General features: G+C 45.6%; 1 protein-coding gene across 1 annotated transcript in view; it reads left to right on the forward strand.

Moving 5' to 3' along the window:
- Nucleotides 1-15677, forward strand: part of FLII (FLII actin remodeling protein) — an 898330-nt gene that overhangs the window by 537679 nt on the left and 344974 nt on the right. The window contains exon 18 of the mRNA XM_069645694.1: nucleotides 11222-11393. Coding sequence (XP_069501795.1) covers nucleotides 11222-11393 — 172 coding nt within the window. The remainder of the gene's footprint in view (nucleotides 1-11221; nucleotides 11394-15677) is intronic.

Consider the following 15677-nt stretch of genomic DNA (forward strand, 5'->3'; position numbering starts at 1 on the left):
ATTGGAGAGTCTGGTCTTTTCTTTTAGGTTACACTGTTCCACCATTAGGTCAGATGACTCCACAGCCCCCACAAGAAGGTTCTGTTACGGAGATTGATCATGTGTATGCTTCATCCCCTCTTCTAGTGAGAATCCCAGCACTTTGTGCTAGACTTCTGGACCTTTTCTTTAAACCCTGAATGAGTAGAGTTCTTTTCCACTCATTCATTCTTGTGGGCTCCGTTGTTTGTAACTCTATTCTTTGGAATCTACCTGTACTATGGAGTCTGTCTGCTCCATGGCTCTTAAAGACATCAGTGTTTTACCACTGCAGCACTCGGCTCCTTGTGGGCAATGTTGCTGGGGACCCTTAGGGTCATCCTTTAAGATTCTGTTTATATATCCTTAGTAACTACAGTACTTAAGGGTAGAGATACTTAGTATCTCTCCCAACCTCTATAGTCTCAGAGATTGGCACACACCACCTTCAGGGACTGCCACAGGGATACCTAGTACCCCCCCTTCTCTCTACTCCTGTGACTTTATAGTCACACACTCTCCTAGTTATGGCTGGTGGCAGTAGACATGTTCTACCAATTATTGTGTAAATTTTATACTGCAGGCTATGTGCATAGCCACTGTAGTGCACAATAGGGGCACCCAAGAACCAACATGGGGCCTCCCTTCTTATTTCCACATTACTAGTGTGGTAGCCCTTCTTTTACCATTCTGGGAGAGGGAGGTCAGAGCGTGTATTTTGCCTTTGGCAGGAAATCTTGGGTATCCACGCCTAGGCTCCAGACTGTCTGGGCAGGCAGGAAGTGGGGCAGGGGTCTTCCACCCCCCTGTCCTTCGTCTGCCAGAGTGCCTGAATAGGACCATCTCCTACAGGGGTCTGGGGGAGGGGTCTGGATGTCCTGATTGGACAGCCAAATACTCATTTCTGTAAAATGCTGGGAGAGATTGCAGAGGAGTGTGTGCTGCAACTGTATAAAAGGCGAGGCTTCTGGAGTGAAAAGCAAGTCGAGCACTGGAAGCTGAAGTAACAGAAGTAGAAGACGACCAGAGATGTCTGCAGATGCTTTTCAACACTGTCAAGCGATCACTTATGTCCTGCTCCTGTTTTCTTTGCGGCAGAGGAGCTCCAAAAAGGACGGCTCCTTCCCGTGGGCTGGTGGTAACAACCAGTCCCGAGACGAACTTTGAATTGAGAAATCTCCCGTGGTCCTGGGAGCTTCCAGAGCTACGGAACTCCAGTACCAGGAGGCCTGCTGCCCATTTCGAGTGTATCGTTGTAGAAAGGCCAAATCCGCCCAAGTCTTTGCTGGAGTAAACTCCAGAGATCTGATCCAATTCGCCCAGACACCCTCATCACAGTGTGGGACTGCAGGAAGTGAAGAAGATTGACCGGGCAATCCGTGTCATTTGTTGGTGCTGCAGAAAAGGCGCCAAAACCTCAGAATGAACCAAGATGTTGCTGAATGTCGTGCCCCAGGTCCTCCCTCGAGACTGCTGGTGAGAGATCCCATCCATTGTCCTGCCTTCAGTCATCCAACCAAGTCATCCGGAGGTCGGGTCTAGAGCTGCAACATCGCGGAGCATCCAGCACCAACATTTTCTTCTATCCTAAGGTACTGTTGGGGAAAAGGAATTGCTTACTTGATTCCAAGAAGTCACTCCAGAGCATTGAAGTGCACCTAGAGGTGTCCAGGGTCACCTGCTCTTACCTCAGACTCGAGCCGCTGCTTGTCCCTTCGAGTACCTTTACAGGTCTCACTTGTTAGTTGTTAACTTGCTGCTTCTATAACACTAGAGACTAGAAGAAATTTTCTGGAACTCTTCGTAGTCTGCTGCTTGTCAAGACTTTGAGCCCTCTCCAAACTGCCTTCAGCTTGGGTTGCGTTTGTGGACTGAAAAGACTTGCTGTGCGAAGAAACCCTATGTAGAACCTTGAACCAAGCTAATGTTACACTCGTTAGTTTGCAGAGTAAGTGTATTACTTACTGTATGAACTGTTGAAAACCGCAGGTGCGTGTAATAACCAATAAGATAACCTTGTCTTTTCCCTTTCTAACGTTGCTACAAATGTAACCGTGAACAAGCACAAAAGTGAAAGTGTCCTTTGAAGTGCATTCTCAAGTATTAAAAGTGTTGTAGTGTAAATCTCTCAAGTATTTAAAGTGAGTCTGGTGCGTGTATATATAATTTTATATAAATTATAGATGTAAGAGTTTCTTTGGTGTGCATGTCCAACTAAGGTTCAGTGTACTTACCTACAGCTCACATCTTCCTCTTAAGAGAAGCCTGACTGCTCGGCCAATCTACCAAGGTCCTGAGTTAGTAGAGACTAATACTAAGAGTTGGAGATGTACAAACCACTGGGATAGCTTGCTAAAGTCTTACTAATAGTTGGACTTTAGGAAACCCCCCTCCCCTCTAACATCTTCCTAACACAATGTTTCACTTTTCTGGCCAGTAGGAATCTGTTCTATCAGTCTTAGAAACATGGTTATCCCAGAACCAAGGTATTTGCTTTGAGACCAATCATTTGCTACTGCAAAGAGCAACAGTGCACTTTATTGGCAATATCCGTGCTGGACAGACTTGGTAATACGGCAAAAGTTAAGGAGCTCAGGCGGAAGACGAGGGGACAAGGGGACTGCCCACACTTACTCTGCTCCTATTGCATGAACATCTGCAGTGCTTTTAAGCCCCCCCCCCAGGGCATTGCTACAATGTTGCTCAGCCTACATTGGTTTTAGGCAATAGGCTGGTGGCAGCTTTAATTTAGTTTTGGCTTTACCAAAGGTGGAAGCAGATTTACTGCATTAGTAGTCCAGTGCACCTTTTAGGTAGCCTTTGGGGCACTTATATGTTTGTCAAAGTCCTGATTTCGGCCATTTTGTTTTAGGAGATTTGCTTTTGTCTATGGACACCCCAACACATGCCTGAAATCACTGTTCTGCACAGATGGGCTCACTTTGATCCTGGCCCTGCACCCACTATTGTGGTTGGACTGGTTTAGACCAGTCCCTGGCCCAGTCATTACACATCCTGTTGGAGGGTACTTTTGAAGTTTGGTGGTTTTTGGGGCGAGTTTGTTTGGCGGGCAACAAAGCCTTTGTTAGTAACCCTGGTTTGTGGTTGGAGGGCTAGCTTTAGTCTTGGAGAAACACTAACCGTTCCTCAATTCTTATGGTGTTTTCTAGTGTCTTCCCCTTTTCTGTCAAAAGTCCTATTAGCCATATTTCAGGGGTCATTGGGATTTATTACTGTGACAGTCAGTTCCTGGACATCGTACAAAGAGCTTAGGAAAGCCCTGGAACCAGGAATGCTAGCAAAGCAGGGCCATTGGGCTAGTGCTGTGAGCTTTCTGGAGGCTGTTCTGGGTGAGATCCCTAGAATCCCCCTTTCCATAACTTGGGGAGACCACCTCTGCATAGCTTGGGCAGAACCCATCGCCAATAGTCCAGGAAGTCGACACCCGCCACCATTCCCCCATGATCAATATAGAAGCACTCTTCTTGATCTTTGGTCTCTGCCTGACTCACTACCTCTCCTTTATGGAAAACAAAACTCCTGGGAAAAGACGCATAAATAGAGCGTCAATCTGAGCCAAAAGAGTCACAGATGTATATAAATTTTACTGGGGAGACCTCCGGCCAGCCCATAGAGTCAGGGTTTGCTCTGCAGTACTTTAAGACGAGATAGCTGCACCTTTGAGATTGATGGGGGTGCAGGAATATTACTCCAACACCAATCAACAAGGACAACTCATTAGTTTGGCAAAGGGGAGTCCATTTAATGACGAGTACAAAAAACGGGGAAACATGGAAATGAACAGTGATGCGATAGTCTGTCTCACTTCAACTCCCTCGAACTTCATACAAACAGTAACATTTATACCCAAAACTCGTCATCATTGACGTGTAACACTCAAAAAGTTAACATGCAATTCTATTGGTTGGGAAAAGGTCACTTTACTGTAGGTACTATATCTGTATATGGTAACGGAGTGAGGGGATTGGATAAACACTATCGGGGGCGTCTAACGCCGTCCTTCTAACATTACTCTTGTAGACGTCACTAAAAGTACGACGTCCCATTGGTTCTATCTATAGGACCCTAGATTATTCGGTCCATTGTGATTGGGTTGGCTTCAACCCCATGCATACATCTCTACTTTACTTAGTGTTAGGGAGAATTCTCTATTTAGGCTAATTTCCCAAACCTAGTGAGTCCCCCAGCAGCTTTGCTGGATTTTTGTGTTTTTTTTTTTTCTCCTGCTAAGATTGAGACTCTTTCCTCCCACTCTTGGGCATGATTTGAGGTATGTCTTTGACTTATTGTGTGCTTATGGGCTATGGGGTCTTGTACTCCATAGGGTATCATCTGTTTTAGTGTATGTTACACAGCACCCTCCGTGCAGTAACACAGGGGTGTCATAGTGACCCCCAAACATAGACTCCATACCCTGGGACTGACTACTGTCTCCCAAGGCATGTAAAGTCACCATTGGCTTTACTAGTCCAAAATTGTGAACAGAACCAGTACAAACCATCATGTTGTGGAAGTACTGGAAGGTGTTAATTAGATTACCCCTGGGTCTGTTTCCAAGGGGGCACTGTCCAGTCCCCCCTCGTCGAGTTTCTGGCTGGTGGCAGTGGTTACCACGCAAAATATTCCACCGGAATATTTCCTATGGGATTTTCCCATTGATTTTAAACTCACCACTATTTTGGTGCAATGGTAAAGATACCGTCGGTTTATTTATTTAATGTAAAATCATCGGTTGGGTCTTTTCGCCATAGCTCTTTTCCAAAATGGTGGTTGTGTCCTTCTCTTTAACTCCAACCAAGGTCGGGCCCTTTGTTCCACTTTTTGGCGGGCTTCTCCACAGAAGCCCTCCAACTGGTGCCACTCTGTCTGGGTTCCACAGGATGTGTGGGTGGGGGAATTGACACCCTGGACTGCATTGCCTTAGCAACCCAAGTCGAACTTCTGTGCTGATTGGCCCAGTGGTGAGCCGGCCGGCTCACCACTTAGCATATATGAGTGACAGCTAGCCTGTTGAATGGGGGTTTTTCTGCATAAAAGCAGGGCTTTGGGGACTGGAACTTCAGAAGTCGCCACAGGACCTAAGAAATCCGAAGAGGGGAGAAGCTGAGCCATCTGCAACAACGACACCACCAGTGGAGCCCTGCTGCAACAACCTCACCACTTTCCCGACGACAAGAGAAGATCTTCTGCTGTAAGAGTCTTCTCCCTTTGAGCTGGTGGGGACAACCAGTTCACCATTCACCTTCCAGGATGTCCCTTGGTCGAATCACCAGTGCCAAGTACCCCGGCGGCCGGATAGCCAAGCTTCACCACTGTGACCGCGAATAAAAGGAACGCACCTTTTTAACCGAACGAACTCCGCGGCTGGTCTCTTCCCTGGGCAGTGCAACGACTCCAAGTTTCCTCCTCGACGAGATCTTCTCTTCCCCTGGTCGAAACCATGAACTGCACCCGCTGCCAGGAACAACTGCCACCGCTGGAGGGTCCTCACTCTTTAAGGAACTGTGTTCCGCCTGGCCTCCCTTTCTGCAGATTGCTAAAGGTGACCCTTGGCTTTCCAACTGGGTTGGCCCCCAGACCTTCCAACTTTATCTTTCGCATCAAACCAACCTCCTTTGAACATTTCTGCAAAGACTTGAGTGCTTTTTAAACTGTGTGATCTTGGGCACAGTTCGCCTTGCTCCATTTAAAGTGGGCCTGGCCTAGGAACTTTGGCTCTACAGTAGACTCTGCCTTCACTAACTTGCTGTGGTCTTAGAAAAGTGTTGGGAATTGTTTTATTTTCATGACCTGCCTTTTTCTGTCCCTTTAACCTAATTATTGGAGTGCCATCTAAGTTGCGCGCTCACATCTGTTTTCACAAATAGCGGTGTTTTGACCTAGACTTGTCTAATAATTATTAAGGGAGATGTGTATACTTGTCTGATTGTGTTTGAACTTGCTTTGATCTATAGTGCTTAGAGTATTTCCTAAAGTGTGTTTTAAATAAATAATTATATACTTTTGATACCAAGCTCTGGTCAGTGTTTGCTTGCTCTTCTGCGTTTTTTGCCCTATTGTGTATCCTCTGTATACTGCCCTACTCATCTTGAGAGAAGTCTGACTGCTCAGCCACAACTACCAGGTAAATCTGGGTGGTGCTGACTGCTACCAATTGGGTTTACTGCTTGCTCCTGTAGTATTAATCTTCTTGAAGTGTTCCCCAAGGGAACTGCACAGGATTCTGCCTAACACTTAGCAGCACGCAGAATGGTCAGCCAGGTGCAAGATGCCCCAAGATTCACCCGGCCTCCCCTCAATCAATCATTACTTTAGTGGCTATGTGTTAATTAGTTGGCTGTGGTAGGCCTCGAAACTGTATCTTGTCAGAAAAAGTTGTATCTCTCTCTGGGTGACAGCCAGGCGTAGGTGTGAACCCGTGCCTTTTCTTGCTCGGATGGTCACGTGCTGCTAACACCGTGGATCTGCCTAGTTTCCTTCAATTTGTGCATTTTATTCTTGTTCGGCTTGCCACCTGCCTGAGCCTCCTTATCTCAGCCTTCCTGGGATAGGCTGTTCTGCTCTTATGTTTCGATTCCGCTGAGCTACTGTTCTCTCCCTCTATTGGTCTGACCTTGGCTCCCCCAGGCACGAGTTGCTCCTGCTGAGTTTCGATTCAGCCATCTCTTCTCGTTTTAGCTGGAATACAAATCCTGTCCTGTTTGACCTCTAGTAACGTGAGTTAATTCTGCTTTGTGTAAAGTGGACTCGCAATTGTATAGTGTGCTTCGTTGAGGTACATATGTATAGGTGGCGCTTGCCGCGGTCTAGCTTCTACTAAGCATAGCAAGCCGCACTATTTCCTTAGCTTTCTTGCGGTTTCAAGCATATGTACAGGCGTTTAGCTGGTTGAATGACTTCATCCTGCTTTACAGCTTAGGTTTGTTTATATTTCAACATTGTCTCTACTTCTAGGTTCACGATATCCTTATTCATGGCGTTTTGTCTCTGTGTGTCATCTTGGGGTCATCTTATCTTCTATCTGCAGGTCTGTTTGGGGCTTTTTTGACGTCACCATTCGTCTTCAATTAAGGCCTTTTGAGTTTATTCCGGGACAGTGTTTAAGCAACCTTCATTTTGTGCCATTTGCTGGTAGGGTTTTCTCAATGGATACCTTACTGTCCATGGTTGTCTGGTTATTGGTACTTCAATAGGTATTGTCCTTCTGATAGGCACTGGGCAGAGCCCTACTGTGGCTCTCTGTTGGTTTATTTGCTCATCATAAGTCACATATCTCGGTGTGAAATTTCCTGGTACTTAAAATGGGCGGCTGGAGTGCAGGTTTTATTTGGGACCTCCTCTACAAAATTAAATGTGCTTTCATTGCTGCATGACCCCACAGAGCACCGACATTTCTAATAAAGTTTCCCTGCCATTGGCCTAGAGGTTCACTAAGATTCATATGGGAATACCAGTGAGATGAGGGGCAGGAGTCTCTGAGCTGCCTGTGAAGGGATGGCCTTTCTGCCTAACTCCAAGATGGCTGTCGAGCCATTTAAACCCTCAGAGCTGCATGCTGAGTTTTCTTGTGAACCTGACCATGCAATTAAACTAGAAAAACATTCAGAGAGACTCGCAAATGCTGCACTAGAGGTTGTCTTATAAACATGCAAGTCATATGCGAAGGATAACCACACAAACCTCGTACACCGTTCTGTTTCTCTCCTCTGCAACTAAGTAACCTATATACCTCCTTGTAACAGCGCTGTGATGCCCAAGGGTTGCTTTGTGCGCTATATACATGTAAAAAATGTAATAAAAAATAAATACATAAATAAATGGAAGAAAAATCAGTTGGAGGCAGCGGTTAGGGGGAGGGAGGGGAATGCTAATGACAGCAGTAGTAGCAGTGAAGAGTCAGAGGAAGGAGCTGAATATCTTGTGAAACTGAATGGCCTTAGAGTGTTGAATGGCTGAGAGGAGTGGATGCCTACTCAGGTGGACTAATGGGCCTTTGAGAGCTGCAAAAGCCCAGAGCTGCAAAATCATAGAGCAGCATGAACTAAGAGAACCCAGGTGTGAGGGGCAGGAGAGAGTTGAGGGAGAACGTCAGCCTAACGTCAGCCTAACGCAGCACAGCAAGTTAATCGTGAGATGAAAGGGTCCCAGAGACCTCCATGGAGACTTGGACACAAGTGTGGTCTGAAAGGAGAGAACATGGCCTTGGTGGTCTATCGATGCAGAAGATGAGAATCTCTGGCACTATCTCAGGTGGACGAAGGTAACACAATCTGGCACTGTCAAAGTGTGAACAGGAAATTACTTTCCTGAGAATACAGCTTACTGGGCTGGGCACTGTATCACTTAAGCTGTCCAACAGTGGCCTGTACATTGTATCCTGGAGACTGCCAGAAGCCGCGTGGTGCCATTAAGTATAAAATACATTTTTCCTATGTGAATCCTGTGACCTTTTTGCAGAGTTTTGTGATGCTTCGGAATAATCTTCCACACTGAGGTCCTTCCAGATTTCATTGGGTACACAACTCTTATAAATGTGGCTCTTTGGAGATATCCTTATGGTCTCTAAAGGTGGGGGATACACCCAGGCTGACCCTTCTCATCTCTGGGTATCTGTGCGGCACTGCATCTTAATACTGTGAATGCTCTAGTTGAAGTCATCATGTTGCTGTCATGGTGCCTTTTCCCTTTCTGAAGCTCCAAAAATAGAATTTCTAGTGTTTGTAAATCCAGTGTTCAGTCTCTGTACTTTGTTCCCCTTGTGTGGTTGGATGGAGACCGGGAGAGATCTCTTAAACTTCGACCAGGAGTTCACAAAGGGGCGTGACTAAGTGTGCCTGGGCGGTAGGTAGCTTACCCCTGGTTTAGTGTTATAAGCTGCCATTCTGCATCACTACTTATTTAATTGCTGGAATTTGATCCTGAAGAACCAATAAAGGTACTCGCCAGAGGAAGATGAGAGAACTTTTGCACCAGCATCTATTGGACTCACAAAATCCAATGGTGAAATTTCCTTATCCTTTGGCCAGAAGGACCCTTGTAAAGTGCTCCTTCCCCTTTATGCTGTTGGCCCAGCTGGATCTATTTTTCTGAAGGCATTTGTGTGCTCATCCAACTTCCACGACTTGCCTGTGTTGATTGACCTCAGAACTAGACCACCACGTCCTTCAGAAGTCAAGGTGTGGCTTTTGCTGTTGCTGAACACCAACAACGGAACTGCACAGTGCAACCCTACTACTATCCTCCCTTCATGGATACATCTTGTGCCGTGTCCTGGTGCACTTCGATCCAACCAGGACCAGTTGCTTGGGTCACCAGTGTGAAAATTCCAACATGAAGCTGCTGTGACTAACATTCCTCTGCTTTACTTCTTCTGGGCCCATGATATGATATATGATATGGCATTTATAAGGCGCCTATACACAAGTTTATCAAGGGGCGATGAGGGGCGCTGAGGCAAGGGTGGGGGGGACAGAGGGAAGACAGAGAGCGATTTTACTATGCCAGGTGACATTGAGACCGCGCAAGTGCAGGGGTGGGGGGGCAGGGGGCAGTGCAGTACTTAATATAACCTTAAAAATAAATAAGATAAACAAGTGAAATCAATAAGACATCGGGTGTCAAGTGCTGGAAGGGGGCTGTAGGGGTACAGAAATAGTCCCCAGGAGCAAGGGTTGGCAGGGGGGCAGAGCAGGTGTGCAACTGGCGGTGAGATCAGAGGGTAGCCAGGTAAACCAATGCATTTTCAGTATCCACCAGGAGATCAGCAGGGAAGCAGAGGAGAGAAAGCAGAAGCAAAGAGGAAGGTCTTGAGGTGCTTCCGGACCCGGAGATGGTTCTCCTCAAGTTTTAGAGCGACAGGGAGGCTGTTCTAGAGGGAGGCCCCAGCAGAATGTCCTTGACTCTGCATGGGCCTCTGCCTAATGTCTTTGTTTTACTCGTTTGGCTGCTGGGCCTCTCACAATTGCTGAACGTGTCATTTCAGGAAGGCATTTCTACCTCTCGATCTGCTCTACCATGCACCGTTCTCTGCAGTCTTACCATTTGTGCAGCTCTGAGGTGATTTCTTTATGAGGCTCTCTTCTTAGGGGCGAGGGGCTGAATCACAAAGGCTCCTTTGTTCTGTCCTTAGAAGCTCAGTGTCTCCAGTTACAGACCTTGCCCCTCTAGGCTAGAACTTTTACATTCTCTGGGTTGCTGACACCAGAACTCACTCTGCAGTCTCCAAATCACTTACTGGTGAGTCATCTTCAGGGTCAGGACATGGGTCCCAATATCCTTCTGAGAATCTTATTTTGGCTATGCCACTCATTGGGACCCATGTGCAGACTTTCTATTTAGCAACTTTTACCTGTATTGGGACCATTGAATAATGTTTGCGGTTGGGGAAATAAAGGAATGCTAGTGGTCCGTGGGCCTCGCCCAATGTCCATTTGGACTTTGAACTTGTTGAACATTCGTATGACCCTCTGTGGTTAATCTTTCATTCTCATGTTCTGAAAAGTTACTCTTGTTTGTGATATTGGTAGTTATTACTTTGCACAACTTTAGTATAAAGAGTATATGTACAAATATATTGTGTGGGCATTTCCTTATTGTATATTTATCAAAGGTGTTTAGTCTACCTAAACCATCATTCACCTTCTGAAGAAATTCTTCGACTGCTCAGATATACCTCCTCTTGTGCAATCCGGTTAACACCCTGTAAACCAAGATGCAATGTTTTATATGGGTCCCAGAAATAAGACCCAATACAAAATCTCTGCAACACACTATACGCTGAGTCAGAGTTGTGATGTCAAGAAGCTACCGGACACTATAACCTTGAGACTGTTTGATGGTGCAAAGCGTACATGGCGCTATGCCCAGCCAAACAATTGTCAGGTTCTACAGCGAACCAGAGGATTGGCAGTATCCCTAATAAATGATGAGACCGTCACCTTTTATGTTATCTGTTATGTACACCTTTTGGTTTTTATATCAGATAGGAGTTTGAAAGCTTTATCCCAATACCCATCTGGACATGAATAAATAATGCCTATCACAAAGAATTGTTTTTGGTTCAGCCTCACTTCCAGCCTTTTTTTTCTCTTAGTTAAAATTGGGCAGCTTTGCTTTTATATCTGGTATTTTTATGCTACCGGAGAACTTACTGATATTTTTTAATCTGCCTTTTATTTTTCAGGTTATTTGCTGAGAAGATAAACAAGAATGAGCGAAAGGGAAAGGCGGAGATCACCATCCTGGTGCAAAACCAGGAGACACCAGAGTTTTGGGAGGTATTGGGAGGCCAGCCTGAGGAGATCCAATTCAGTGTGCCAAAGGATTTCAAGCCAGCACGACCCAAGCTGTACAAGGTATGGGAGAACACATTCTCCTACCCCTTCATTTCTACCTTCAAACTATACATGGTAACAGAACATGACCCCTCTGGCCATCACTTCCCCAGCTATGCACAGGCTGTGCATAAATTATGGGAGAATACCTAACCTACCATACCCAAAAAGGGTTTGGTGTACAAGGTATTAGTGAATAAGATGGCAAGCCTGAATTTGCAAGCAATTGCTAATCAGTAATACAATTTGTTTGGCAAAATACCCAGTCGACATGCGCGCGCTGATCCTAATAATTTGAATGAACCTAGTTTTTGATTTGAAGAAACTTGTTTCTAAATCTGTTGTTTTTACTAAAATATGGACCTTTTATACTGGCTGCACAACTGGTTTAACTTGTGCTGGGGCTGAAAGTGGCCTAGATTGATTTTTCACCATTTGAAAAAAAAATCTTTCGAGGACTTAACTTCACGAAGCATTTCAGAAAGTATTTGCAAAGCTGGAGACCTATTTGGGTCACTGTCATTGTTACCTTTTTGGGTGCTATTTTTTATCCCCAGTAAGACTTAATCCCAAGGCTCACTGGAGACCAAAACTCATACTCTTGTTTTTTCTTATGTGTATTATTAAAGGTGAATATTTTGGGGCCCATAAGGCACCCAAGTAGGGGGTGGGTGGGTAAGGCAATATAAGGGGTAGTGGTGAGTGGCGAATAGGGACTAGATAATGAGGAAAAGGGAGGCTTGGCGGGGGGGTGAATTTCACTGAGTTTTCCCGGCCGAAGATATTCGGCGACAAACTCGGCGGAAAAAAACACAGCGATCTAGGAATATAGAACCAAATGGTTGCCCAGCCATTTTAATGCAGTTTCCAAACTCATTGAAAAAGACAACATGGAGTTTTGTCCCTTTCCATTTTCTCCTCAAATCCTCAGTGTGTTCTACCTTATCTTTGCAGTCTTTGTGCTGGAGAGGGGATGTAACAATATGTGGACATCCAACTTCTTTTGCAAAAATCAACCCTAGATCCAGACGACCTAGGCAACTACTGGCCCATTACTAACCTCCCGTTTAATTGTAAAATCTTGGAAAAAGTAGTTGCTGGATAAGTGTTCGGCAGAATTGAACAACTCCACCTCCTTGATGATCAGTCAGGGCTCCGCCCCAAGTGTACAATCGAGACGGCCACCATCCAGGTGGTGAATGATGCCCTCCAAATCATAGATAAGGGCGACTCATGCCTCATCGTCCTCCTTGACCTCTCAGCTGCATTCGATCAACACTGCCGACCACTGAATCCTTCTCTCCCTTCTTGCTGACACAATGGGATTGTCTGACACTGTCCTGAATTGCATTACCTCAGGCAGACACCAGACTGTTCAAATGAACCTCATGTAGTCTAACCGACTGCTGGTTTCCTGCAGAGTCCCCCAAGGCTCCATCCTCTCATCAATCTTTTTTAATCTTTACATGGAGCCTTTGAGCACTCTCCTCAAATATCCCAATAAAGCCATCTACCAATACACGGACGGTACATGAGAGTAAATAGCACACAGGACATAATTCGTCTCCGCGATGATCTAGCCATCATCCAGCCCTGTATGTCGACTACGTGCCTCAAAGTAAACCCATCCAAGACTTAATTCATCCTCATCGGTCCGCCCGCTAAAAAATAACTTGGCTCAATTATATGCACCTAGAAGTATTTGACCCACAACTCTGACTCAGCAAAATCCTCAGGCTTCACCATTGACAGCAGCCTGACCTTCCAGAAACACATAGCCAAGAAGGCCCAACTAGCCTGGCTCAGAATCTCTACCCTTTGAATAATCATTTGTGTTTTGGGAATGGTTGGAGTTTAGGTTGGGAAACACTGGTCCCCTGCGCACTGTTTTAGTTCGGAATTGGAGTGTTGCCTGCTGCCTGGCACATGGTTTGTCAGAGAACCAAACTCCAGGGTTCTCAGGAGTTTGCGTACTGGGGGGGGGGGGGTTGACAAGCCTTGTTGGTAGTTGGCGCTGGCAGTTCGTGGTTGTCCACTTTCTCTGCGATTTATCTTGGCACCAGTTATACGTGAGTGAGTGGGGAATGCAGACAAATCAGTCAGAGGTTGTTTCTGTACAGGTTTATTTATGTACTCAGTAACACATGACAAATTCTGGCCATAAGGGTGAAACAAAGAGCCGACGCACGTTTCGACCGTAGTCTTTATCAAGGCTGTGGTAAGTGATGTGTTTGGGGTGAGGATAAAAATGCACGATTTGGCGGTGCAGTGGTGGATGGAATGCAATATTTGAAGGTTACAATAGTCATAAGCCGCATGTAGGCCACATGGTTGTAGTGCATAGAGAGACATGGTTATAGGTCAAAGGGTCGAATCAAAAGGTACAAAATACAATAGGTTCGAATCAAAAGGACCGAAAACAAAAGGTTTTTTTTTTTAAACCCCCGTTTTTGTGGTAAAAAACACTTTTTCTACCTATACGGAAACCCAAAAAATTATATATAATTAAAAAAAAAATCGAACCTTTTGTTTTCAATCCTATTAACTCTCACCTTTTTGTATTTGAACCTTTTGTATTCAATCCTTTAACTGGACACCGAGAGACATATACACATTATTAGTCAATTCAAATGATTGTGTTCATATTAGGCAGTGATGTGCACTGAGTTGTGGTGATTGACTAGCCCAAAGTGGGGCGGTTATTGTCGAAGGTTTTTAAAAATATAGCAGGTTGATATTCATTTGATAAGTCATTCACAATACAACATGATGAACATAGTACTAAGGAAACAGAGGGGAGAAAGTCGGAGAGGAAAAGCGGATAAAGGAGGGAGTTCGAGCTAATTCAGAGCTACATTGAATCATGTTTACTGACACCAGTGGATCAAGAAAGAACATTTCCTTCATGGGACTGGAAACAATACCAGCAGATGTCAGAGAAGGCGACGGGGAACTGCATCTACGACAGAAAGGAGCCAGACTGATCTGTAGATACAGAGGCGTTACTGTGGGACTTAACGGTGATCATGATTTTCATGTATTTTTATGATTAATCACTGTCTCCACACTCTCGATGCTTGTAACCATGGGGCCTCTACCTGGCCCTTTGGCCCACCCATCTCCCTTAAACGCATGAGACTTGCAACCGATCTGGGTTAGCATAACCCTTGTCCTCTCCAACAGAACCAGTCCCTGTGCAGATGTATGCAGTTTACAACCCGCGTGTGACACAACCCACAATCAGCTCCGATTTGGCAGGCCTGGGAGGTCCTCCCCTCCGCTACAACTCTGCATCCTTCCAACACCAGTTGACCCCGCACAACCTCCTTTGAGACTACTGGCCATAATTGAGCTGCCTATCAACTCTCCTTCCGTACTTTCCTTTCATATCTAACTCTCCGGATGCGACAATGGTTACCAACAGATCACTTTGTCACCCCCATTAAACCTACGAGTGCCCATGCACAAAGATACTAGTTGCCATCTGAGACCTTGTTCACCACCCTAGCATAGACCAACCCCCCACCAATGCTCATCCCTGGTCCACACAGAACCCTGACTCGCACTTTGGCTTACAGGCTCCAAAACGCAGTGACTGCCCTGAGTGCCCACACCTACCAACAACCCCCTTTCGGTTAGTTCCCGACTACATGGACGCACTCCAATGCTAAGCGTGCCCATTCTCCCACCAGCAACCAGTCAATCACTCCAGCCCACACATCTATTTATGGGCCAGCCAGCATTGCTACAAGCCGAGCCATTGCGCCCTCTGGACGATTGCCCTAGAAGCAGCACCCGGCACGTCATCCAACCTTCCACCAGGACGGGTATCCACCCTGCCCTGACCACCCCTCTCTCACCCATCACCTCAATACATTTTCATACGCTTACCAATAAGCGGTCAGGACAGTGACGCCAGCTGTTACGCCCGCTACCAAATAGTCAGGTGGTATCCCTGGGGAATTTACTTTATGTGCGTGTCTACCCCTGTTTGATATTGAATGTAAATATTGTACATAATATTTTCCCAGAATTTGAATTGCCCCTGATGTAGAGTGTGTAATCACTCGAAACGCATCGGGCCCTCTACTGCATCATCATGAATAAAATGAAGACTGAATGGTCATTATTTGAAAATTGTTTCTTTTGTAATATATGTAAAACAAATATTTACTTGAAATACTGTGAATCTAAATTATGAATTGTTGGTCTGGTATTCCAGACATACGAAAGTGTGTAGGGGACGTGAGTTCCCGAATTGGGAACTTGTTTGTTTTCTCTGTATTTAGCTCAACGTAGGTGTCA

Source organism: Ambystoma mexicanum, chromosome 2p (assembly GCF_040938575.1).
Source record: "Ambystoma mexicanum isolate Mex_15411 chromosome 2p, UKY_AmexF1_1, whole genome shotgun sequence".
In the NCBI taxonomy this organism is placed as follows: Eukaryota; Metazoa; Chordata; class Amphibia; order Caudata; family Ambystomatidae; genus Ambystoma; species Ambystoma mexicanum.